Below are 23,743 nucleotides of genomic sequence, written 5' to 3' on the forward strand. Positions count from 1 at the left end.
GTGGGGGACCGCAGCCTTGCCCACCAAATTCTCGCTCATTGCAACGACCGAACCCAGATCATTAATGTGCACATCTCCATTGTGACGAGAGACACAAGAGGCGAACATGGGAATGAGACCATCTCTCGACATGGCTCACAAAACAACCTCAACCACAACCATCACCATCTCCTCCACCCAATCTCCACAATATCAACAACAATGGTAACAAGCAATAACAACCGCAATACACATAAACAATTACACAATCAACTGAGTAGGGAAAATCCTACCTTATTTGCAATCCGGACAATCACAGCGACAACATCAGAAAGGATCTTCTACGAACTCATCACCTATACACATATCATACCATCAAAATCTACCCTAATTCCCCCAACAAATCTAATTAGGGTTGAACAATGATAACACTATAACCATAAGGACAAAAGTACAAAGCTTACCAAAGAATCGACGCGAAGGAACGATGTGAAAACCCCCTTGAATCCGACTTAGTGATGATTAGAATGATTAGCGAAGATGTACGTAGTTTAGGTTTTAAAAGAAATTATTAGAAAAGATTAAGAACTGCTTGAAACGTCTTTATATACTTCCCCAATCATAAAAATCATAACTGCGGAAAAACCCTCGTCAGACCGGCAACGCGACCGAGTACAGAACCTACTCGATCGAGTTAGCCCAACTTGACTGAGTATTAACCTAGTCGATCGAGTTCTGACATTCCAGAACCTAACTTAACATTATCGATACCCAACTCGGCCGAGTAAGCCCTACTCGACCGAGTTACCCTTAGACAAAAACTTGTGGTATTACAGTCTTACCTCCTCAAAAACGAACTTCGTCTCCGAAATTTAACTAAGTCTGACACAACGCAAAAGCCACAAAACCAACTGCTGAAACGACTCGAAAAACACTCCACCACAGACACAACAACTTATGAACATCTATAACCACCCAAAAACTGCCCCGAAACACATATGATTATCTCTCAACACCCCCCCCCCCCCCCCCCCAAAAAAAAAAAAAAAAAAAAACAGGTTACGACCCCGTAACCAACCATACCTGGTTAAAAAGATAAGGATAACACTCTTTCATAGCTTCCTCCGCTTCCCATGTAGCCTCTTCAACCTTATGATTAGACCGCAACATCTTAAGTAACACAGTTTTGCCCTTCCTTGTATTGCGCACTTTGCGATCCAAGATTTCTTTCGGATGTCTCGACATAAATAAGTGTTTCATCCAATTCAATATGTCCAACCTCTAGTATGTGAGATGGGTCAGTCACATACTTCCGAAGTTGAGACACATGAAAAACATTATACATACGATCAAGCGCCGGTGGCAAAGCCAATCGATAGGCTACCTCGCCTACCCGATTACCTCATACGGTCCAATGTACTTTTGACTCAATTCCCCTTTCTTTCCGAAATGCATGACACCCTTCATAGGTGACACTTTAAAAAGGACCTTGTTACCCACCTGAAACTCCACTGCTCGTCGATGTAGATCTGCATAACTCTTTTGTCGATCCTGGGCCGCCTTCATCTTTTCACAAATAAACTTTACTTGCTCAACCATCTCTTGTACCATGTCTGGACCCAAAACCACGGCCTCTGCACTGTCATCCTAACAAATGGGACTCCTGCACCTCCGTCCATATAAGGCCTCAAAAGGTGCCATCCCAATACTAGTATGATAGCTGTTATTATATGAGAACTCTATCAGATCCAACCGGTCTTCCCAGCTACCACCAAATTACATAACACAAGCCCTCAACATATCCTCCAAGGTCTTTATGGTTCACTCCATTTCTCCGTCCGTCGCGAGATGGAAAGCTTTACTCATCTTCAAAGTAGTACCCATCAATTCCTGCAACTCCTGCCAAAAGTGTAGGATGAACCTTGCATCCATATCTGAGACTATGTCTTTTGGTACCCCATGTAACCTCACCACATGATTTCGGTAACCATTAGCCAGCTGTAACTTACTTCATGTATCTTTCATTGGTATGAAGTGAGCTGACTTGGTCAGTCGATCCACAATCACCCAAATCATGTTGTTACCCTGCTGAGTCCTCGGTAGCCCCACAATTAAATCCATCAAGATAGATTCCCATTTCCACTCTGGTACCTTAAGAGATTGAACCTTACCCTGCGGTCTTCGTTGCTCACCTTTGACCCTTTGGCAAGTCAAGCATCTTGCTACAAAATCTGCGACATCTTTCTTCATTCTGGGCCACCAAAAAGTCTTCTTCAAGTCTTTGTACAACTTGTCACAATCCGGATGCACTGAATAAGGAGTCCAATGAGCCTCAGTCATGATCACCTTTCTCATATCCGCATCCTCGGGAACGCACCACCTACCATCATAACGAACACTCTCATCCTCGTGAAGCAAAAATCGCGACATATTGTTGTTGCCTATCCTTGTCCTCCATTCCTAAATTTTAGGATCGAGCAATTGTATATGTCTCAAGTTATCATAAAACTCTGGTTCCACTGTCAAATCGCCGATGGTGTCCCCTTTGTGAATCATATGTATACCCATCTTAGTCACTTCATCTTTCAGCTGCATTAATGACAAAGCATTGCGTAAGGAATGCACACTCTTCCTGCTCAACGCGTCAGCTACAACATTAGCCTTTCCCTCATGATAGATTATCTCCGTATCGTAGTCCCCTATCAGCTCCATCCATCTCCTATGTCGCATATTCAGTTCCTTTTGAGTGAAGATGTACTTTAAACTGTTGTGATCTGAGAACACCGTAAAAGTTGCTCCTTAGAGGTAGTGTCTCCAAATCTTTAGAGAAAATACAACGGCTCCCAACTCCAAGTCTTGAGTAGGGCAGTTCTCTTCATAGGTTTTCAGCTGCCTTGATGCATAAGCGATGACCTTCCCATTCTGTATTAGAACACATCTTAGACCATTATTCGAAGCATCAATATAAACCTCAAAGTTCTCACTTCCCTCAGGTAGTGCTAAGACAAGAGATGTAGGTAAACACTCTTTTAAAGTTTAGAACGCTTTTCACAACCCTCATCCCAGCGAAAACGGTTCTCTTTTCTCATCAAAGCTGTCATCGGCCTAGGAATGGTAGAAAAGTCTTTCACAAACCTTCTGTAATAGCCAGCCAAGCCTAAGAAACTCTGAATTTCGGCCACACTTTTCGGTGCTTCCCAGTTTGACATTGCTGCAATGTTGCTAGGATCCACAGACACCCCATCTTTCGAAATCACGTGCCCCAGAAAAGCTACCTTCTCCATCCAAAACTCGCACTTGGACAACTTAGCAAATAATTGGTTATCGCGTAGTTTCTGCAACACCAATCGTAGATGCTTTGCATGCTCCTCTTTAGTCTTGGAATAGACAAGAATATCGTCAATGAAGACCACAACAAACTGGTCTAAGAAAGGACTGAAGATCTGATTCATTAAATCCATGAATGCGGCTGGTGCATTAGTCAACCCAAAAGGCATCACCACACACTCATAGTGACCATATAGCGATCTGAAAGGTGTCTTAGGAATATCCTCATCTCTAATTCTCAACTGGTGGTACCCCGACCTCATATAGATCTTGGAAAACACCCCAGCCCCACTTAGCTGATCGAACAAGTCATGAATTATTGGTAACGGATACCTATTCTTTACTATAACATGGTTCAACTCCCTGTAGTCGATACATTGCCTCATACTACCGTCCTTCTTTTTTACAAACAACACTGGTGCTGCCCACGATGATACACTAGGTCGAATGTAACCCTTCTCTAGCAGGTCATCTAGCTGTTTCTTCACCTCTTCCAATTCTTTCGGTGTCATCCGGTAACGAGCCTTAGATATAGGTCCCTTTCCTGGCTTCAACTCCACACTAAAATCGATGTCCCTCTTTGGCGGTAACCCTGAATTCTCATCTACAAAAACATCCACGAAGTCATCCACAACTGGTATCCCTGTTGCTGTAGGTTCCTCCGATCGACTATCCCAAATGTGACAAAGAAACATAGGACACCCCTTCCTCAAGTAAGATTTCAAGGTTATAGATGCAATAGCCTTGAACTTCGGCTTGACCACAAACCCCCGATAAGACACTTTAGTTCCCTTAGGACCCCACAGTGTCACCTTTTTCTGATGTCAATCTATACTAGCTTTGTACTTACCCAACCAGTCCATCCCGATGATGAACTCAAACCCTCCCATAGGAAACTCAAATAAATTAACCGGAAGGTTAAATTCCCCCAATGACGATAGACACCTCTTTATACAACCTCCCACAAGACACCGACTCTCCCAGCGGTATGACAACATTATCTTTTACAGACTCATACTCCCTCAAACCCATAGACAAAGCATGCCCCTTAGATACAAAAGAATATGAAGCCCCTCAATCAAATAAAACAAAGGTCGGCGTATTATTAACGAGAAAAGTACCAGTGACAACCTACACATCCTCCTCAGCTGCCTGCTTGTCCATCATGAACAGCTTGCCAATATTCTTTTGAGCTCCACCCTGCACTGTGGTTGCTGACGTTGTAGACTTAGCAGCCGAATTCTGATTAGTATTTCCTCCTTGTCGTTGATAAGCCCCTCCATTGTTACGGTTAAAGTAACTGTTGTTGTTGTGGCTTTCACCACCCTGAGTAGGCCACGACCCTGCCGGTTTATTACTTGCCATGCCCTGACTCATTGCCTGAGAATACCTCCCCTGCTGTTGTCTTTGGAAACCCAGTCCTCCATAGCTAGTGCACTCATATTTCTTGTGACCAGTACCGCCACAGTTGTAACAAGTCATCCAGTAACTGCAACTGTTGATACGACCACCAAAAGACGACCCACCACTGAATCCGGACCCTCCAGAATAAACCTTAGCTTGATTGTAATTACCCTGCTTGAGCCCCGATTGACTGTTGTTTTCATTATCAGACTTCCTTTTTTCGCCCAGTTTCTCCTTAGCCTCCTTAGCCATATCTATAAGACTCTCTTCATTCCCAGCCCGTTCATACACATCTTTCAGGTCCTTAAGAACCCCAGCAGGTAGCCTCTCCAGAATCTTCACCGATAGCCCTTGCTCGAATCGAAGAGCCAAGGACAAAAGGCTCAGCTCCAAATCGTCTGAGTATCGCGATAACTCATTAAATCTCTTATAATATTCTGCCACAGTCATACTCTCAGTCATCCGGAAAGTGCTGAACTCGGCCCTCATCTTATTCCTAATGTTCTGAGGAAAAAACTGGAGTCTTATAGCCTTCTTGAACTTTGCCCAAGGAATAGCAGGTTCACCCTGACTCTTGTAGTACTCACGAGCCACCTCCTTCTCCCTGTTCCATCATGCCCCAGCTTCATCCCTTAGATAGAACGCAGCTTGTTCTGCCTTCATCTCTTCCGGATAGTTCACCACCTCGAGAACACTCTCCATCTCACGATGCCAGTTGTCGAGCAAGTGAGGCGCTTTTGTGCCTTCATAGGTAGAGGTGTTAAAGCGAGCGATTGTGGTACTCATCTTGGTGGCGTCAATGACCACTTTGTAACACCCCCATATACCAAAGTGCCTTATCAAGGACCAACTTAGCATATAAGGCTGCTACCATCTCGGTTGCCCGAGGTAGTATGCATCATAATAACAATAAAGAAACAACTTAATAAAAAGAGTAATAAAGTTTACACTTCTCAAACAACTCCAAATAAAAAGTACAACTGAAATAAGGTCTCAAAGTACTAATGTCAGCTAAAGCATATGATGACTAGTGATGACATCGCCCGTCTACGCCCCGCAAGCTATCCCATCAACCATCAACAATGATCACCTGCTAAACCTACTGCTCACCATCCTTAAATGGATCACCACAGTTTTGAAAAACATAAAACGAGGTCAGTCAACTGTATAATCAATAACGAACGCAGCGGAAACAGCTATAGAAAAACAATCAGTCAACCATCACCTCTAACAACACAAATCACTAGTTACCCATCGCAACAGGTAACCCACACCGCCGGTGGGGGACCGCAGCCTTACCCACCAAATTCCCGCTCATCGCAACGATCTAACCCAGATCATTAATGTGCACATCTCCCTTGTGATGAGAGACACAAGAGGCGAACATGGGAATGAGACCATCTCTCGACATGGCCTACAAAACAATCTCAACCACAACCATCACCATCTCTTCTAACCAATCTACAGAATATCAACAACATTGGTAACAAGCAATAACAACCGCAATACACATAAACAATTACACAATCAACTGAGTAGGGAAAACCCTACCTTATTTGCAATCCGGACAATCACAGCAACAAGATTATAAAGGCTCTTCTACGAACTCATCACTTATACACATATCATACCATCAAAATCTACCCTAATTCCCCCAACAAATCTAATTAGGGTTGAACAATGATAACACTATAACCATAAGGACAAAAGTACAAAGCTTACCAAAGAATCGACGCGAAGGAACGATGTGAACATACCCTTGAATCCGACTTAGTGATGATTAGAATGATTAGCGAAGATGTACGTAGTTAGGTTTTAAAAGAAATGATTAGAAAAGATTAAGAACTGCTTGAAACGTCTTTATATACTTTCCTAATCATAAAAATCAAAACCGAGAAAAAACCCTCTTCAGACCGGCAACTCGACCGAGTACAGAACTTACTCGATCGAGTTAGCCCAACTCGGCCGAGTACTAACCTACTCGATCGAGTTCTGATGTTCTGGAACCTAACTTAACACGCCCGACAGCCAACTCGGCCGAGTAAGCCCTACTCGACCGAGTTACCCATAGACAGAAACATGTGATATTACAAACAACAACACATCCTCAACATATACGACAATAACCAATACATAATACACAACCCAACTTATCACAATCATCTGCTTAACGATGCAATTACCCACTAAACATGTTATAATGCAAATGCCCTAATCATGTGAGACTAATTACAATATTAACAACAACATACAATACCACATTATTGAAACCGAGTAGGATTAACCTACCTTTTAGCAATCTTCACAAGCTACTCGAATCCGACCCGATTCCGTCTCATAAAACCATCTCGTCCTAAACAATTCACATAATATCATCACAATGCATCCTACATTATTAGATAATATAAAGCTCTTATTTACCTACTAATTACCCATATTACACATACTAAATACTAACTAATTACTTATAATAAAACCCTCAAAAGTTAGGGTTAAAATAAGACAAAGGGAAAGGTGGGAAATCGACTTACAAAAGTATATTGTGGATTAGTTAAAGGTTTCGTCTTCAAATCCAAGCTTGGAGGTCGTGGGAGAGGCTTGGGAACATTCTAGAGGGAGGGGAGAGTGTTTAGGGTGAAGGAGAAGAAAATAGGAAAATGATTTGGGTTTTGGATAAGATAAGAATTTAAAACGAGTTATCACGTGGTATGGCGAGTCTCACTCGGTCGAGTAGTCGGTTCACTCGACCGAGTGCCACCTACTTGGTCGAGTACTCGCTTACTCGACCGAGTGCCAGCCACTCGATCCACTGGCAGCTCTTACTCGGTCCACTGCCGTCTTACTAGGTGTAGTTTACTTGGTCTAGTGTACGGTCATTCTTTACTTCCGTGTAGACAAGGGTCCTCTCACGCATTCCAAGGGCCCTTTGCGGGTCCCAGAATATCTGGGTATTACAATGGGTTTGCCAAGGACGACAAGTTTGTCAGCACAGGCTTTCATTGATTGCATATACTCGGTAATGCTTTGATTGGTTTTACGAATGGAGTTGAGAGGGTCCTTTATTTGAAGGATGTGGGCACGAGAGGGGTTAGCATATGTTGAGGCGAGGGTGGTCCAGACATCACGCGTGGTGAGAGCACGCATGACGAGAGAGTGGATGGTGGGATCTAAGGTTCCGAGAAGAGCACCTTTGAGGAGATGGTCTTTGTGTTTCCATGTCATATGAGCAGGATTGAGAACAGTGTTAGCTTTGGTTGCATCTTTCGGGTCAGCGATGGTGTGGGCGAAGTACATGGATGGGTGCTACCAAGAAATTTCAAGAGGTCATAATCGAAAAGGAGAGACTCGATTTGGTCTTGCCATGACATATAGGTAAGTGGGGTGAGTTTGTCAACTATAGAGAGATTGTTGAGGAGAAGAGGAACACTCGATTCATGGCCATTGGGTAAGGTTACCATGGGAGCTCGAGCAAAAAAGTCGAAGGTTTTAGGGTTTTAGGGTTTTAGGATCGATAGTTTTTTGATACCATGTAAACAATTGGATGTAATTGAATACTGCATTGACTAATCAAATTTGATACAAGAGACGAGTATTTATACAAGAACGACTACCTTGCTACGCAAGGTTACAATCTTAGAAATATGGTAATTACAAAAATATGGTAACTAAACTAATCTAGGATATTTACATAAAGAATAAAAAGATATTAAGTAATATCTTTAGCACTGATATCTGCCTCAAGTCCTCAACAAATTAGCCCAATATATTGAGAAAAATAAAAATAAATGTATATTTGTATTACATGTATTTTTATTTTAACATCTAAATGTTCTGTGAAAAAAATACTCCCTCCTATTCTTCTTTTTCTTCCCCTTTGGATGGGGCACAATATTTAAGGAAGAGAATAAAATATGAATTGTGAATTGGGTGGGGTTTGGTGATAGGAGAGAGGAATGAATAAAATAAGGAATTGTGAGTTGGGTGGGGTTTGGTGATAGGAGAGAGAAATGAATAATTATGAATTAAATAAGGAATTGTGAGTTGGGTGGGGTTTGGTGATAGGAGAGAGGAATGAATAAAATAAGATTAAAAGTTTCCAAAAAAGGAAAGGGGAAGAAAACCTGAATAATCCGTTTTAGGAAATAGGGAAGAAAATAGAGAATAGAAGGGAGTAACAAATTATTAATAATTACTCATTTTAATATCTCCATCATAATTAAGAAATACTTCCTTTGTCTTAATCATTGTTTACCCCTACTAAAAAAGGTAACGATACACTGGAAGCGAAGGATCGACTTTTCAAAATAAACGGTAGGCAACGAGTTTTAGCCTTTACTTGTGGATATAAGACGAGTCCACAGAAGAGTTATCCTCAAGAAAAGTACTCGAGCCAACAATGTCCCAATGTATATGGCAAAGGCCCACGTACAATTTGGATTTTTAGTTCAAATTAAGGTTTACTTCAAAAGATGATAATAAGAGTACATCTTAAACAATGAAGAAGTTTAGCATTAGAATAAAAATAATTTTGGTCATTGAATGTTGACATCAATACACTACATGCCCATATAAACAGCTAATTTGGTCCCATTAGTCTAACAACTTTACCACCTAATTTAATTAAAGGGTAGTTAAGCAACAATATAAGTCCAACTAAAATTATGCTACTTTGCCTTGCACTCAACGGTAACTAGTAACTAACCACTGCAATGCACCAATCATAATGTCATCAATGATGTTAGACTAAATGTCATTAATAGCCACCAGAATTGCAGCGGCCGACTCGGATAAGCAAACCCGGAAACAAATGCTGCCATAGGCGCTTCAACAGCCTCGGGAATGCTGATGCATGATCCAAATGTCATATTTGCCTGCTCATAACAGATTTCAAACCTAGTTAGCAAAATTCATATAAACTTAGACAAGATGGGTCTCACACAATTTAGCCATAGAACTAATGGAGATTTACATAAAGAATTAAGATAGTCTCACATCATACAAGACTTGGTCAGTTGGTCAGATTACTAACTTTTAGCATAAAAGAAGTGATGATATGCGATTATTTAGAACGGAAATGCCAAAATGAAAACAAAACAGGAACATATCACGAAAGACTAAGATAAGTAAGATCAATTGGAAGTTAGATCAAATAAAAACTAATGAAAATAAAATTAACAAGTCTAAGACAGTGTTTGGTTGTTTACTAACCCTGCATTCAGCGATATTGGTACAGCCGCAAACTAGCTGTCCATTCATTTCATCCACAGCAGCTGGAGCTCCACCTCCATCACTTCTCTAAAGCAGTTGTGCAAAGAGAAAAATAGAGAACACGGTTACTTTCTATGCTTAGTTGCAATCAAGATAGTAATATTCTATATTACTCACACTTGAGCATGAGTGCTGGACATAGTTACACTTCCTATAGTCGATCTTGCCATGGCTCAATTTTTTGAAATACGGGAGCTCTATCCTAAAATGATGATAATAAGAGTACAGGAACGCGTCTCAAGAACAAAAAAGTACAGTAGTTACCGCTTCGACTATTTAAAGTTTATAAAATATAGAGATGCTTGAGAAATAGATATGGCTTAAACCATCACATGTAATACTAAATGCTTCATATACAGTCTCTTCCTCTATTTTTTTTCTTTAGAGTCGTCCATTTTTGCCTCTTGAAGGAGAATTGTCCATGTGGTAAGGGTCGGGGTACTCATTTCATACCCACTGTAGTTTTGGACAAGGGTACAGCCCCAAAAGTAAAGAGTGGAAGTGACAAAGGTCAAGATTTTGCCAGTCATTATTCGTCATATACTCATATCTAGTACTCCGTACCTTGTAATAATCAACAGCAACAAAATTAGCCCATCTTCTGCCTGATGCATTATAGCAGGTGCTTAGCATGTTGACCAGCGGCGCTGAATTGTGCTTGCATGCTGTGGTTACATCGGGTGCATCTGGAAAATAATTGACCAACACCAATGATCTGGATGTTGTGTTCATAGGAGGTGATTCAGCCCGATTTGGACACGACCCAACAACCATCCCGCCATTGCCATCTACAAGTTAAATGATGATTGGCAAACTTAGTTCCAGCTTTCGCTTGATATACTTGATTAATGGCATAAATAGGTGATATTTTTGCACTTACATTGATTCTCGACTAAATACTTCCATTCGTACGCAATCCCCTCATCAGCCTCTTTACTAGCTTTTGAAGTGAATACAACCAGTCTCTGATTCTTTTGGATCATGTCATCAACGGTGGGCCAATCTCCACCATTTTTGGGCATTCGGGATACTGGAAACCAGAATTTTCGCAAGCCAGCAGCATCAAATACCTTTGTCAGTCCCTTGGGAGCTGTGACATAGTCCTCAATGATGATGGTTATAATATCCGATGGATTTGTATCCAGGAAACTCTGAATCTCACGTAGAACATTGATGGCAGGTTGCTGATTAATCAGAAACAGTGATAAGAATGGAGTACAAGGAATGAAACCAATTCAGACAAATGGGATTAAGGCCTAAATTCAAAGAATAAAGTAAAACAGAAATAAACTTCCACACTTGCTTAGAAATGCTACAAACATTACTTACAAAGGCTGTATAGTTGAAACACTTCCCCCCAAAGGAGTGACATAACCAGACATCATTTTCAAAATCATACATGTCAAGCATCAAGCCTCTTACACCATCCTGCAAGGAAACAAGTACCAACTCTCAACATAAACAGCAATTTGTTGCAGAAATTTCTGATAGGTTTATTGCATATGCTAATATGCCAGGGCATGATCATGGTATGTTTTATCAGATCATACAGTCTAAGCTACTCTTTAACAAGATTTTAACGCTGATCGGAAGGAGATTTCAACTTCATCTGTAAGTCAATGTGCATTGGCCTTTCCGTTTACTATATAATACCTATATTAATTGCAGAAATGGCGAACATCGATCTTGAATTAGGCAGTTTACTGTATGCCTTGATATGTACAAGAGCCGACATTGTTTATGTAGTCGGTGTAGCTGTATCTTGGCAGTCTGAATTCCAAAAATGTGTTGCCTTATCTACTACAAAGGCTGAATATATTGTGGCAGCGTGTAAGGAAATGTTATGGTTCAAGAATTTCTTATGTTCAAGAGAAACGGCTACAACTTGATAAAGTTAACACTGATGATAATTGGTCGGACATGATGACCAAGGTCATTTCAGCCAAGAATTTTGATGAATGCTATGATGGTTCTAGTGTGGTGATACTCCCTAATTAAGTCGGAAAGGGGGAGATTTGTTGGGTTTTTCCTCCTAATTATGGAGGGTGCTAAATATAACTAAGCTAATTAGTTTACGTATATATGGAGGGTGCTAAATATAACTAAGCTACTTAGCTTACGTAAACAATCCCTGAAATCCTCGGTACTATTAAATAAATAAATACTCCGTATGATATATTTATGGAGAATTCATGAGTTGTTTTTCCTAGCTATTATAAATAGTTGAGGAAGTTTATCATTTATTATTACAACAAAAATTCATTATTGTTTGATATTTTGGGATTAAGGCTCTGATGTTGTTGTTTTGTTTTAATATTTACCTTATTTCGGTGAAGACAATTTGTAAACCTACTATTATAAAATAGTGGAAGTTATTTTCGTTTGTTCGTTATTTTTAATCTCCATTGCAATTACACCAAATAGGGAAATACAACTTTTTCCCAACATCCACCAAGTTATTACTACCTCCATCCAAATTTACCCTTTGACTTTGGTCGTCAAAGATATAAATGGTCAAAAACCAAAGACCATTGACTTACAGATGTTAGCATTTGACCATTTATTAAAGTGCATAAAATTTATCACGTTTGATCTATCAGAACTATTTCCATATTACGGATAGAGGAGTTGTAAACTTGTAACTATTGTAAAGAGAAAATGTCTGGCAAATCAATAAATCAATATAGCTTAATAGTTAAAGTCATATGGGGATAATAAACATTGGGATAGAGGAGTAGAAAGTTTAATGTACTAAAAGAGCAGATAAGGCAAATCACCAACATTAACATGTGTTGTACATGTAGTTAATAAATAAAAGCATGCTCATATAGGCTATAATGCTAATATTATTATTATGAGCAAAAAGTGTTGAGAGTCCGTTGTTTATGCTAAAGGATGCTTGCGTCGATATATCAGAACTCTATTCGTATGTTTGAAGTCACGAATTATCATCACACAGCCTTTCTATGAGACGCACTATCATTTTTATAAAGAAAAAACATGAATATTCTGAACACAAACGATGACTTTGTATCGTCAGTTTGCCAAGTCCTTTTTTTCATAGTTCATATAATTTACATTATATACACATATGACACACAACGTCAACGATGGCTTTGTTAGCCAATTGCGACATTAGGTAACCAGAAAAATGAGTAGTGCCTCAACACATTGACAATAATAAACTTATTGAGAAACAGATGCAGGGAACAATTGTCCTTTACTCTTTTTTCAGCAATATTTTAAATACCAAAGGGCCTTTGTTCTTTGGATATACTATCATAGTACCACTTGCAGTAAGTACCAAATAATCCCTTGCTTTTCTCTGCCTTAACATTCTCTGTTTCTACCTCCACATTTCTTTTACAGTTTTTCCTCAGTTTAGTCCTTAGGCTACATTTTCTTTGTATAAACACATCCCACAACAAGCATTGCAACGTACGAATAACATTTCGTAAACTGCTTAGTCTTTACAAGCAATGCTGTATCTCGCAGCTTAAGTTAAAGGGTAAGATTTCAACTCTTAGTCTAAAAACTTTGGTACAACCATTACACAAAACTTGGGGAAACAAGGGCCAATGGACGAGGACTAAAATGTGTATAAACTTAAAAAGTGTCTGCTCTTAATGATTCGCCATTGCTGACAAGAAATTCATTCAAGCAATCGCACTAAACAAAACAATAAAACACGGATAACATTCAAATTTGCAATTGCAGTTAGGAAATTCAAATTGTAAACTATATTTATACGACTAAATTCGCAGCACAAGTAAAGCAACAACCAGCCATTTTGATAAAACTTAAAAATATAATAGATCACAAGGCCTAGGTGTTAAAAGGTAACCTAATCATCAGCTGCATAAAACATACTGTATTATACATAGCCATACTGCTCTAAAGCATCAAGCCCGACTTTCACACTTATTGAAGTTAGTTGAAGTGGAACAATTTATTACAATCAATCAAAACTCATCTACTAAAGTACATTAATATAAAACGATCTACCGAGAACTGTAAATACAATGCATTATCATGCTTGAAGTTCGATTTAAACCGAGTTCAAAACCCTATGGTTAACCTACAAAAAGATACTTTCCAAAAAAACACGGAGAGTACAAGTTATTTATGACAGAGAAATTGACCTGAAGCTGAGAAGTAACGCTATCCTGCTGATTAGTAGGAGCAAGAATAACGGAGCCAGTTGCCGATCTCTGACCGAGTCGAGCGAACGAGTTGTGACTCGTCAACCATGAGTACTTGTTAAACGGCAATCCTTTCACCTTCATACATTCAAACATTCATGTAATGTCAAAATTAAATCAGAGAAAACATCAAACAAAGATACAATTAACAGAGATAATAATGAGAAAACGATACTTACTTTGGAGAAAGGATTAAGAGGTCGAATACGAGTACATCGAGGTCGAACGTTGCCATTAGCTAAACACGTCTCGCAGTGAAGTCCCTCATCGCAGTTGCGGTCCGATACGCACGTCTCTCCAAGCTTAAATTATGCAAAATTCAAACTTACTAAAGTTAATTAAGCACAATTCGATAACACAAACAGCTCAAGCACCAAAAAAACGTCATTGAGGAAACCTTGAGAGCAGCAATGGAGTTGAATTATGCTAAAACAAACCGAAATTCAGTAACACTAACTCAAACATCAAATGCCGCCATTGAAAAAAGCTCGAGATCAGTAATGGAGTTTAATTATGCAAAATTCAAACTAATAAAGTGAAATAAGCATTCAAACACCAAAAAATCGGCATTGAAGAAATCTTGAGAGCGGTAATGTAATTCGATCACGCAAATTTCAAACTAATAAAGAAAATTAAGCATAATTCAACAGCAGAAACAAGTCAAGCATCGAAAAATCGGCATTGAAGAAACCTTGAGAGAAGCAATGGAGTTGAAGAGGAGAGAGAAAGTGAGGAGAAGGAAGAGAAGAGTCGTTGAGCAGAGTGGTTGCTTCTCCTGCATGTTTAGTTTGAGGTTAGTTTAGTTTAGGCGAGAATTATGGAGGTAGAAGACAGAGAGAAAGAAGAGAGAGAAAAAGAGTACCTTAAGCACCGCCATTGTTGAATACTTGAATGCTGTGATTAATTTTTATTTATATTTTGGGAGGAAATGGAGGAGAATAAATGTTGGTTAGTTGGTAGTGTAGATTTACTGTTAGCGGAGAGAGAAACGTGGGGTTTGGATTTTCGGCAGTTGCGTTTGCTTCTCTCACTCGCTTCCCTTCTTTTCCGTTGGCGGTTTTTGTTGCTTTTACGCCATTTTCCTCTTATAGGATTTGTTTTTGTAATTTTTTTTTGAAATTGCTAAATCTCGCGCATTATCTTATCTTTATTAATTCAGAAGACAATGCTGAATTGAGAATGCATTTGTACAATTTTTTTTTTTTGGAAATCCAGGTTATGGTGGGTCTCGTTGGTGTGCAAAGAATTTATTTCTTCAAATCGTCTGCCAATACAACCATGCGACAATTTTCGTCTTAAAAAATTTATGAAATAATTACATACAATCGGAATAAATGAAATTAATTGCATATAATCGGAATGAATTACAAATCAGAATAAATGAAATAAATTACATATAATCGGAATGAATTACATAATTAAGAATGAAATTACATAATTAATAATAAAATTACATAATTACGAGAATAAATTACATTTTATTACGGGAATGAATTACATATAATGGGAATATATTACAGAAAATAATAAAATTAATGAAATTAATTATTACAAACAATGCGAATAAATTAAATAACTTAAATAATTTTTAAAACTAGATAGTACGATGTTGTTGAGCTCTTAGTGAGAGATTTATGTGCTGAATATGGTGAAACTCTTACTGATGTTGATCCGCCTGTAACTAGAAGTGAACATTCACCCGGTAGTTGTTGTTTTAACGCATCCTACTTACGTGGAGAATGTTCATTTCCAGTTAGATCATTGATCTACATTAAACATGTAGATCACTAATATAGAACTATTAGATCATTACAATAGAAATGTAAAAATAAAATATTTATCAAAAAACATTTATACCATCCTAAATACAAACCCGTGCAATTTTGCACGGGTTTAAAACTAGTTTTACTAAATCCTTAACAAAATTCTCGTTCATTCCAGTTTTACCCCTCCCATATATACACGATTAAAAAAAATTGAATCCAACTCCAATCCCTCGCCCTTTTCTTTATCTCTCCTCTCCCAGCCGACTTCTTTCCTTTGCTGCCTCAAACGCCGTCTTTTTTGTCCCCATGGAAACACATGCTGCACAAATTTCAGAGAAAACCTAATATGAAAAGTCCAAATCGACGCCCGACGCCGTTAATAGAACTATATCGTATGTCACATTACCAAAGGAGGCGGAGTTGACTTTAGGGGGCGATGAAGAAAGACGACAGGTGCGCCGACTGAGAGGTAATTGACATAATAATTATCGTCGGTCGGTGGTAGTGACGGTGTTTGCGGCGGCCGGAGGAGGGTAGTCGGCTAGGTCGGTTGAGAGAGGAGAAGGGAGGAGAAGGATGAAGACTTGGAGTTAGGGTTTAATTTTCATTGGCGATGTGAAATGAGAGGGGCAACATTGGAATAACTTGGCAATTTGTGTAGGATTTAGTTGTAATAACTGTAATTTCATAAATAATTTAATGAGAATAAATAATGTAATTCACAAAGTTAATTAATAACATTTCTAATACTAATTGTAAGTAAGACGTCTAATTAAATAATAAAGTAAGTAAGTAAGCAAGTCGAGAACTTGACCTAGCTAGTGATAGGACCATTGGGCCGTGTGGTATGGGTAAGAAGGCCGAATTATATGTTGGTGATACGGGATTTTGTATCGGGATTTAATAATAGATAATTAAGGAATTAATATTAGTAATGGTAATGATAATAATAATGTTCCGGGTGTAATTCCAGAGCAAGTATCGTTACCACCCGTGGCTCGTAGAATAATGTCTTGAGTTGGATTCCTCGCGTCACTATCGTTCCTCTCGGCCTCTCCTGCAACAATGAACGAACTGAGGGCTTGGCTTTGTGCCAAGCGTACTCACTCCGACGCTCAAGTCAGTAAACTCAAAGGATTAAGCTGTGTAACTTGGCTAGATATGTTGTAGAGAGATAAGGGAGATATTACCAGATGAATAGTGTATTTTGGTTTAATTGTTCGATCCTTTCCTCAATGAAGGTTGAGGAGTATTTATAGGCTTTCACCTTTTGTCACGTAGTGGCCAAGTGGCCAAGTGGCTAGTAGGTGGAAAGACTGATCTACCCCTCGGCCGAGGGACCTATGGCAGGCCGGCGGGCCATGTTGACTCACCGCCGAGGGGTCTTGGATATGAGTACGCGGGTATGTGTCCCGGCTGGCAGGTTGTCACGCCGAGACCCAGGCTAGCAGGCCGATGGGCTGCATCGGCTAGGCTGTATAAGTCGTTGACTTGTTGTGGACATCTTTGACCTTGCTCAGTATGTTGACTTGGTCAGCGGTGCAGAATATGCCCCATCAATTTGCCCCCAGCGTAGTCTATGCCGTGGTATGGGCTCCGATGTACTTTTGAGCGTATATTCTGCGCAATTCTCACAAATTTTCTGTATCGGCTTCTTTTTGTGTGCCGGCGTGGCTCTTGTTAGGCCGTATCATACACCATAATCCCCCCTCCACATGGATGCGTAAAGGGTATCCGATGTGGAAAAGAGCATGACGCTGGCCGAGACCAGGGCTGAGAGTGCCGGTTGATTTTGATTGCCCCCGGCCGGTGCTTCCTAGCTTGGTTGATCGGGTGGCCGGCGGAGACTAGATACCTAGGAATTTGTTGAGGAAGATGATCAGTCGAAGAGATGTGAATAGGCGTGTTGAAGACGCTTGGTCACTGTTGCATTGATTGACTTTTGACTGTTGCAACGATTGACATCCCGCGGTTGCATGTTTGACACGTGTATGTTCGCTGATTGGTTGACGCTTCATGGGCTGTGCCCTGATTGGTCCTTCTTCATGGGCTTTTCTCTATAAATAAGGCAGTTATTCCGTGATTTTGGCCTCCATTTTATTTTCGAAAATTTTTCTCCAAAATCTTCATCTCTCCAAACTTTCAAGGGTTGTCTTTGCCTTCTTAATCTTCGGAGTATTTGATCCGGCGAGTGTTTTTCTTTAAGGTAAACAAGCAAACTTTTTATTTTTCTTGCTAGTAATTTGTTGTGAATCATGTCTTCTGCTGATGTTGGACCTAGTAAACCTGCGTCGGGGGGCCCTAGGTCTCCTTCTCCTGAAATTGATCCTCAAATTCTGGAGGAATGGGAGGATTCTGACTCTTTTGGCGATCTTGGTGATGATTTTGGTGATGATGTGGAAAGGTCTCGTCCTAGTGAGGGGAGACAGTACGTCATGGATCACGGCTATGTCTGTAAGATCCGTCTTGACCGTGCTTGGTCCCGTAAGCTTGCCCGTTGTTCCGGCGGGAAACTTTTCGAGGATCATTTTTTCTTTGGTAGGGGATACGAAATTGTTATCCCTGAGGAGGGTCAGGCCGTGTGTTGTCCTCCGCCGGGTTGTACTGGCGTATACATGCGGCATTTGGAGTATGGGCTCCGGTTTCCGCTGAATGGGTACGTTGTGGCCATAATTAAAGCTATGAACGTTGCCGTTGCCCAACCGCACCCGCCGCCATGAGGACCATAATTGGTTTTGTCTGGCTTTGTCTTTTTAAGGGAGAGGCTCCGACGGTGAATTTATTCCGCCGACTTCATCATCTTAAACCGTCACTCCCCGGCGCGTCGGATGGTACGATGTGCGGGCGGAACAGGGTTATGTCTCTGTTGACAAACTTTCTTCTTGCAAGGACCGGCAAGGTCGGTGGGTGTACGTTAAAGTGCTTGGATGACTATCCGCCGCCCGCTCCTTCCAAAGACCAGAGTTAATTTGCGGTGTGAGACTAGGGCGGAGCATGACAGATGGGTCACCCGGAAGCATCTGAAAATGGATGCCAGCAAGGTCCACCTGAAGGAGGACGAGAGGCTGGCGATGAGGCTCTTCGAGGTGGACAAGAGTGGGATGCCGAAAAGATGGATTCCCCCGACGCAGATCATTCTTCAGGATGAGCCGCTTTGCTATGCCGGCCTCATACCGGCCCTGGCACGGGGTGAGTGGGGTCGGTGTGAGGCCCATCACCGCTCTCGATGTTCCTGTTTTCTCGGACCTCGACTTATTTATACTAAACTCTTGCCTTGTTTCTTTTGCAGACCACTTTGGACCGGACCTTTCTGAGGATATCCTCCGGAGAATGGGGCTGCACAAAGATAAAACCGTTGCTAACTTGCATCCCAAGGCTCTAGCCCACGACCGCAGGATGTCGCCGAATGATCTTATGGAACAGCGGCTGAAGGGTTTGAGCAAGGAGGAGGCGCAGGCGAGGGTTGTTTAGTTCGTTTCTTTCGCCTTCAGTTCGTTTCTTTCGCCTTCGGCCTGGCCGAGGTCTTTATCTCATCTTCCTTTCCCTTGTGCTAATAGTTGAGCACCTCAATCTGTACTTGGCATTTTTTGTTTTATTATTATATTTTTTTTTTTTTGCCTCTGTTTCCGCCTCGGCGTGGCCGAGGCGGTTTTGGAGTGTGTTCCTCAACTGTGCGACGCTTCTAAGGCGTTTTGATCACTTCGCGAGTATCGACTGCGCTGGTAAAGACCGTCGATGTATTTATTTCTTGAGGATGATCGCCATTCTTGCCGGTGTGACGGTATCAGCCGGCGAGTGCTCTTCGTTATTGACTGCCGCTCTTGTCGGTATGACAGTGTGAGTCGGCGTCGGTTTCTTGATAGCGTGTTACGTGGCGTCTACCACTTGGAGTGACTGCGACGGAGTCTACCTCTTGGGGTGACTGCCGTGGCGTCTACTACTTGGGGTGACTGCGACGGCGTCGTATTTCTTCGCAACGATCGCCGCTCTCTGTCGGTATGACAAAGTGTGAGCCGGCGTCGGTTTCTTGATAGCGTGTTACGTGGCGTCTACCACTTGGAGTGACTGCGACGGAGTCTACCTCTTGGGGTGACTGCCGTGGCGTCTACTACTTGGGGTGACTGCGACGGCGCTGTATTTCTTCGCAACGACTGCCGCTCTTGTCGGTAAACTCAAAGGATTAAGCTGTGTTACTTGGCTAGATATGTTGTAGAGAGATAAGGGAGATATTACCAGATGAATAGTGTATTTTGGTTTAATTGTTCGATCCTTTCCTCAATGAAGGTTGAGGAGTATTTATAGGCTTTCACCTTTTGTCACGTAGTGGCCAAGTGGCCAAGTGGCTAGTAGGTGGAAAGACTGATCTACCCCTCGGCCGAGGGACCTATGGCAGGCCGGCGGGCCATGTTGACTCACCGCCGAGGGGTCTTGGATATGAGTACGCGGGTATGTGTCCCGGCTGGCAGGTTGTCACGCCGAGACCCAGGCTAGCAGGCCGATGGGCTGCATCGGCTAGGCTGTATAAGTCGTTGACTTGTTGTGGACATCTTTGACCTTGCTCAGTATGTTGACTTGGTCAGCGGTGCAGAATATGCCCCATCAAATAATTATATCAATAATAATCTTAACAGTGATAATAATAATAATAATAATAATAATAATAATAATAATAATAATAATAATAATAATAATAATAATAATAATAATAATAATAATAATAATAATAATAATAAGATTTTGGATCATATGAGAATGGCACAAGCGTGAGAACGGTGAGAACGCGCGTCAGTCGTTGGATCTTGTCTGACGCGGCTAATCTAAGGGCCTATAACGCGCGCTCCTTTACCAAAACTTGAGGGCTTTGTCTTTCTTTTTCCCTGAAATTTACCTCGCGCTTCTTCGTTAAGCTTTCAACCATGGATTCCGACCTTCTTTGTTAAACTTTCAACTATTTCTCTCTCCTTATTCTCTGTGGAGTTGCATTTTCGTCTTTCTGTTGGATTTTCTCTTACCTATTTCGTCATGAAGGTATATACTGTTTAGCTTCAAGCTTTTTTCGATTTCGTCCTTAATTTATGTAACTCTACTGTAATCTAAATTAATGTTTCTTATGTTCATTTTGCCGGATTATTCATTTATTGATGGATTTTGAGTTCAGTATTGTTTTTAAAATCGAAATTTGCGTTTTCATTTGCATGCTATCGGAATTTGTATTTGTCGCATTGTTTGTTGATTTCGTAACTTGCTTATACATTTCGATTTGTTTGTTGTTTTTTAGTTTGATCTAATTTGTGATTTTTTGAATTTTTGTTGAATTTTAAGTACTTTTAACGTAAGTAGCATCAATTTAAGACCACATGCAAAAGGTCATAATTGCGTGCACATTATTGTTGTAGATCATGCACATTTCAATAAAACTGATAGGACATTTCTTCGTGAAACGTGTACAACACAAAGACAACTGATTAATATTACATGCAAAACTACTTTCGGTTATTGAAGCGCAAAGGCGATCCTGGAACTGTTACACGCGTATTTCTCCGAGGTTGAACAACCTCGGTCCCTCTTGTTGATGATCCTACTCCAACGTTCTCCCGTATTACCACCCGGATGTCACCTAAAAGTTTTGTTGATGTCCTTCGATACCTTGATTACAATCAATGGTGTGCTCTGGAAGAGATTGGTTTTTCTTCATTGTTTTGGCTAAGGGTTACAAGGCTTCCTTTACACCTTGGTTATTGGTTAATTGAGAACTACAACCCGTATTCGGATTTCATCATTCTACCTGATAAACAACACTTTCGTGTTTCTGCTTCTTGTATTCATGATGTTGTTGGCCTCCCAATTGGAGGAAAACCTGTTTTACTTTCATGCTGTAGTGATGAAGATGCAAAATGTGATGTGTTTTACGCGCATTGGAAAGCTCAATTTCATGTTGATGGTCAAGTGGATATCAAGACCCTTGCAGATCATATTATTTGTCATGATGATTACAGTGATCAATTTAAGATTAATTTTGTGGTGCTTGTTGTGTCTTTGTTAATGCGCAACAATCAGAAGCCGTTCGTCAATCACCATGTACTAAAATCGCTGAGGAATGTGTCTGCCATTGGTCAGCTTGATTGGTGTCAATTTGTCATGGAGAGTTTGCGGTATAACACAAAGGATTGGGTCAACAAGGGGCAGAAGAATCACTTTGGTGGACCTCTCCTGTTTCTAATGGTACAAATCTTCTGGGTTACATTTATTGTTAGTTATTATGGTTTTAAAACCTGCCATTTTTCAGTCATAATCCTGTTTTTACTTGCAGCTTATTTATGTTGACCGTGTTGTCCATGAAAAACGATTCGTAGAAAGAGATTACTATACTCTTTTGAATTGGACATCTGCTGCACTTTTCTCAAGGGAAAAGCGGGAGATGGAAGTCTGGTCGGTTTTGGTCTTGGTCGTGTAAAAGGTCGATTGATGGAAAGAATTAGATTTTCTAAACCATGCGGACAAGTGGTTGAAAAAGTGCGGAGAGTGTCGAGGGATGTCGATCGATACAAAATCTCCAATTTCGTACTCGTCTCCGGAGGTATATCCATTGATTCTCGAAGTATTCACTATTCCTTTTCAAGATTCACTTTGAAATATTTTCTTTGTACCTTCATAGTACTAAAGATGTACCTCCATAGTACTAAATATGTACCTTCATACTGTGCCTTGTCCAGAGTTTGCAGATGACTACACTGCTTGAAAGAGAGTCATGGAAGATATGGTTGTGTTAGATGAGAAATACGCGGTTGGTTTGCAATGTTTCCCAGGTGAAGAGTGTGTCAAACAGGCCCATTCAAAGAACTGAATTTGTATATTTGACATATGGTGGTGGTACCGAAGATGTGTCGTGTGCACCGCCGTGGGAATCCAAAGACACTAGATGAGGATGAACAGTTTATTCTTTGTGGCAAATGCAAATGGAAAAGCGTACAAAATTGGAACTTGCTCGTGCTAAACACAGAGAACAATGTGCTAAGTGGAGAAATTCATTTGTACATGTCACTGATGAATTTTCGTTCGATTTAGGGTTGGATAAAGACTTTGCTGAGAGTGAGGCAAGGTTAGCCGCAGCTAAAGGGGTTAAATGGGATCGCCCATCACTTTGGTGAATCTTCTTGACTACCAAAAGGGTTCCTTTCATGGCAAGTCCTTCTTATATACCTCTATCCAAAGAACAAGCAATAGCCATCTCGTTTTGATCCGCTTTGTTTTTCGCTATCCAAGATGACACCAATGTGTTAACACCTCTTCTGCGGTGAACCTTCAAGTGGTGATTATGTTTTCGATGACCGGGCACTAACAATCGTCGTTGCAGGTAATCTAAAATGTGTACTTGCTAAATTACCATTTTGTGTATGTCATTTTCAGTGTTTCACACCTGACAAGTAATTTGTTATATTTTTTTGCTCTAGTGAGCACTTATATTCGTACAAGACTTATTTTCCAACGCGAATGCATTTGTGGTCATTAAAGCCGTTTGAACATGTTTCGAGTGTTGTAATTGATTGCTGGTCATCATATTTGAATTTTAAAGAGGAAGAAAATAATCTTGGTACTCCGAAACGGTTCTTTTTTACCACGCTTGTGCATGTAAGTACATTTACATACACTCTTAAATGTTGTGTGTAATATGTATTTTGAAATATTGTACTTCCCTCTTTCGTTACTTTCCCATGCAGTCTGTATTAGCAAAACCCAGCCCAGGTTTAAGTGATGAAAAAATTTATGAATTATTCGAGGCTCGTGTAAAAATGGAGT

General features: G+C 40.5%; 2 protein-coding genes across 2 annotated transcripts; both read right to left on the bottom strand.

The window, feature by feature from the left end:
* Positions 1–1,150: 1,150 nt before the first annotated feature.
* Positions 1,151–2,409, bottom strand: LOC141613384 (uncharacterized). Its single transcript, XM_074432117.1, has 3 exons — positions 2,131–2,409; positions 1,381–1,626; positions 1,151–1,288 (listed from the first exon to the last, which is right to left on the bottom strand). The coding sequence occupies exons 1-3, from the start codon at positions 2,407–2,409 to the stop codon at positions 1,151–1,153; spliced, it is 663 nt and encodes a 220-aa protein (XP_074288218.1).
* Positions 2,410–9,198: 6,789 nt separating this feature from the next.
* LOC141611622 (PI-PLC X domain-containing protein At5g67130-like) lies at positions 9,199–15,235 on the bottom strand. Its single transcript, XM_074430207.1, has 9 exons — positions 15,043–15,235; positions 14,872–14,955; positions 14,360–14,482; positions 14,121–14,258; positions 11,308–11,406; positions 10,859–11,162; positions 10,543–10,766; positions 9,919–10,005; positions 9,199–9,581 (listed from the first exon to the last, which is right to left on the bottom strand). The coding sequence occupies exons 1-9, from the start codon at positions 15,055–15,057 to the stop codon at positions 9,429–9,431; spliced, it is 1,227 nt and encodes a 408-aa protein (XP_074286308.1). The 5' UTR covers positions 15,058–15,235; the 3' UTR covers positions 9,199–9,428.
* Between the last annotated feature and the right edge of the window lie 8,508 nt (positions 15,236–23,743).

The sequence above is a fragment of the Silene latifolia genome, chromosome 11 (genome assembly GCF_048544455.1).
Source record: "Silene latifolia isolate original U9 population chromosome 11, ASM4854445v1, whole genome shotgun sequence".
NCBI lineage: Eukaryota > Viridiplantae > Streptophyta > Magnoliopsida > Caryophyllales > Caryophyllaceae > Silene > Silene latifolia.